The 2,398-nt window shown below is 43.7% G+C and overlaps 1 protein-coding gene across 1 annotated transcript in view; it reads left to right on the top strand.

Moving 5' to 3' along the window:
- Positions 1 to 971, top strand: part of METBIDRAFT_9412 (uncharacterized protein) — a gene marked incomplete at both ends in the record, with an annotated part of 4,951 nt that extends 3,980 nt beyond the window's left edge. The window contains one exon of the mRNA XM_018859383.1: positions 46 to 971. Coding sequence (XP_018713581.1) covers positions 46 to 971 — 926 coding nt within the window. The remainder of the gene's footprint in view (positions 1 to 45) is intronic.
- Positions 972 to 2,398: the final 1,427 nt, after the last annotated feature.

The following is a 2,398-nucleotide window of genomic DNA, read 5'->3' as shown; positions in this document are numbered from 1 at the left end:
TTGCGACCTCGTCGGTTGTGATTGAAAGCTCAAGCACTATTCCAGCTGTCGAGTCTTCTTCTGTTGCGCCTTCGTCGGTTGTGATTGAAAGCTCAAGCACCGTTCCAGCTGTCGAGTCTTCTTCTGTTGCGACCTCGTCGGTTGTGATTGAAAGCTCAAGCACTGTTCCAGCTGTCAAGTCTTCATCCGCCATGCATTCTAGCTCCTCTATCATGCCCTACAGTTCCGGAGGTTGGAACATGTCTTACACTGTTCACACGCTGTCATCTCTCCTAGAGACTGACGTTCGTTCCTCAATCGACTACACGACTACCTTGACCGGTGCTTCTTCGGTCAACTCTGCTGCTCCATCGACTTCTGTCGTTGTGGCTGAGTCCTCTGCTGCTCCATCGACTTCTGTCGTTGTGGCTGAATCCTCTGCTGCTCCGTCGACTTCTGTCGTTGTGGCTGAATCCTCTGCTGCTCCATCGACTTCTGCTGTCGAGACCGAGTCCTCTGCTGCTCCATCGACTTCTGTTGTCGAGACCGAGTCGGGTAAGAATAAGGTCCCAGTTTTCACCCAGACTATCTACGAGACCAAGCCAGGCGAGACTGAGGTTGCTGTTTCCACCTACACCGTCTACGGAACTGAGTCTGGTGAGACTGAGGTCGCTGTTTCAACTGCCACCGTCTACGAGACCAAGTCTTTTGAAACTTCATCCTTGTCTGCTGAGATCGAATCATCAACTGAATCTGTGTACTGCTACAGGGGCGTTTGTGTGACCAGCAATGCCGAGGAGGCTCAAGCATTGACGTCTACGGTTCCTGTTCTCTCTGCTGCATCGACAACCAGCATTGCCGTGGTATCATCTTCGACCAGTACCACAGCTGTTCCCCAGCCATCTCAGATCACCATTTTGGAAGGCGGTGCTTCAAAGAAGACCGCTCTCCTGTTCATGATCGCCTTTCCTGTCTTCGCCCTCTTGTTTTGAGGTATAATATCCTATTTTACACACCCCTTTCGTCAAGCTCATCCTAGCTACTTTATAGATTACTTTCGTCAAATCAAATTTTGTTATGTATTATATCTCTGTCGTATTGTTACAGCGAGAACTGAGTTAATCTTGGTTTGACTTGGTAGTTGGAGACAATGGGTAAGTGTGGGTTCGATTTTCATGTATTAATGATATCACAAGACCCGTTGATTGCTGGTAAAAATTTATGTCTTGCCTTGAGAAGTAATACTCGGCATATTTTCCAAAACTACTTGTTTCGAGCTTAAAATATTTGAACCCGTGTAAATTAGGAATTCAATTTTTTGTTTTGGTGAGTGGTCATGTTGAAAGTTGGCGGAATTTACTTTGGTAAAGCATGCAGTAGTGATCTGAAATAAGTTGAATAAGCAGGCTCCAATTTAATTACGAGCTATGTTTGCTACAATGTAAACTTTTCATGGCAAAATGGCTTTTGGCATCGGCTTGGCACTTATAGTCTACGTAAGAACATCCATGAAGATATGTACTTCTATTCTTTGGTCCATCGACATTTTTTGATTTCTGGATCAAGTACACGGCAGAAATGTTTTCGTATAGGATTAAAAGGATTTGTAACGGCTGTGAAATCCTCATCCTTGATCTTGCCTCTAGATTTATGATCCTTTCGAAGGCGATGCATAAAAATGCATTCAACAGTAAAAAAAAGCGATGTCATCAAAAATTTTTTTCCTGTCTTGCTCAAGCAAATTGGATGGCATGTGTATTGGCAATGGAGGTAATTTTGGCAGAATTATGAGTGCAAGTCTACCTGGATGTGCTTTACCAAATTTTATACCTAGAATGTATGCATATCTGACTAAAATGAGAATGAGCAACCCAGGACATTCTGGCTGCGAAGATATCCATTGGTCGTAGCCTGTTATGCCCCATCAAATTTCCAAGCCAAAAATCTCAAAGTTCTAGCCATTCCAAAGAACCAATGGACGGCACAATGAGTCCGGTACATACGTAGCAAGGAAAATAAATTCGCGGCAATTATTTGTCTCCATATGTATTGTGGGTGATGTGGATTATGTGGGTATAGTGATGGCCATTCGAGCACAATATGCACATAAGTGTTTGAGGGATTTTTTATTTAGACCGTTATGTAGGAGATGTTGGATGAGAAAGTCCATCCCACAGATGCAGCTGTTGCTCTTGTGCAATGCAGAGACGAGTAGAGACGCATGTCGTCGATGGACGTTTCACAAATCAAAAGACGATGAATATACATTTCAAATTCTAATTGCGGTAGGTGGAGCTTGGGGTTGAGCTTTTGTTTTCACGTATTGTTGCTAGGATGTGATCTCCAACTCTTTAGCAAGATTCTTCCTAGGCATATAAGGCATCCGAGCGCAATAATGAAAGAAGCACGAAATTTTGTA

The sequence above is a fragment of the Metschnikowia bicuspidata genome (assembly GCF_001664035.1).
Source record: "Metschnikowia bicuspidata var. bicuspidata NRRL YB-4993 chromosome Unknown METBIscaffold_1, whole genome shotgun sequence".
In the NCBI taxonomy this organism is placed as follows: domain Eukaryota; kingdom Fungi; phylum Ascomycota; class Pichiomycetes; order Serinales; family Metschnikowiaceae; genus Metschnikowia; species Metschnikowia bicuspidata.
Note: the sequence above shows the minus strand (reverse complement) of the source record. Positions and strands in the feature narration are given on the sequence as shown.